The 960-nt window shown below is 31.2% G+C and overlaps 1 protein-coding gene across 1 annotated transcript in view; it reads right to left on the bottom strand.

Annotated features, from left to right (window-relative positions):
- Window positions 1-5: 5 nt before the first annotated feature.
- Window positions 6-960, bottom strand: part of LOC107561397 (V-type proton ATPase subunit B, brain isoform-like) — a gene marked incomplete at its 3' end in the record, with an annotated part of 7,176 nt that continues 6,221 nt past the window's right edge. The window contains exon 9 of the mRNA XM_016245840.1: window positions 6-39. Within this exon, the coding sequence (XP_016101326.1) occupies window positions 6-39 (34 nt within the window). The remainder of the gene's footprint in view (window positions 40-960) is intronic.

The raw sequence follows: 960 nt of genomic DNA, 5'->3' as shown, positions 1-960 counted from the left end.
GAGGTAAGTGCAAGGCGAGGGGTGATGATGCGTTCAATGCTGCATCAGGAAATCAAACATTGTGGTCCAAGTCACATCAAAATATTTTCAAAAAGTCATATTTCTGAATCATTATTTACTCACATTCATGTCGTTCCAAACCTGCAAGACCATCTGAAGGATTGTACTTTAATTTTGGTCCACTTGGAATCATTTAGACTTTTATGGAAGTTTTTATGGTGCTTTTACGCATATTTGAAATCCCAAAAGGCTATATATGAGTTTAGAATGACATGATGGTGAGTAAATGATGACATTATTTACTTTAGGGCTGAACGATTTTGGAAAATAATCTAATTGCGATTTTTTTTTTCCAATATTGCGATTGCGATTTAATATGCAATTCTTTTTTTAAAGCTCTTCATGTTCTGTATTATTCAACAAAGACAAGCAACAAATCATTGTATAGTATGACCAACACACTATTAGATAGATTAAACATAAATGTTCTTTTCTGTAGGCCAGGCCTAATTTGTTGAACTTCCAACCTTGTAAGCATGTAATAATTATGACAACATAAAGAACTTACAAATAAGCCTGGTGTAAACATTAATATGAAAGTCAGTAACAAATCACACAAACTAAAGTAGATTGCAGAAATATAAAAACAAATCTGTTGCTTTACCACACTACTTTAGTTAATTCAAAGTCACATGTGAACTGCACTAAACACTGTTAACTTTAGACCAGTGGTTCTCAAACTTTTTTGGTCGCGCCCTCCTTTAAACCTATAAAAAAAAATCAAAACCAAATAATTTCACTAAACATGAAAAATGTATGTTTTTTTAATTTAAAAAAACCTACAGGGAAAAAAACACCTGCATCACTTGAAACATTGAATAATAGCATAGAGAGAATAACTGTTATTATTATTATTCTCTCTCTCTGTTATTTATTTATTTTTTGTGGGTTTCATGCTGT

Source organism: Sinocyclocheilus grahami, unplaced genomic scaffold, assembly GCF_001515645.1.
Source record: "Sinocyclocheilus grahami isolate Dianchi unplaced genomic scaffold, SAMN03320097.WGS_v1.1 scaffold770.1, whole genome shotgun sequence".
Lineage (NCBI taxonomy): Eukaryota > Metazoa > Chordata > Actinopteri > Cypriniformes > Cyprinidae > Sinocyclocheilus > Sinocyclocheilus grahami.
This window is presented reverse-complemented; position numbering and strand designations above follow the sequence as displayed.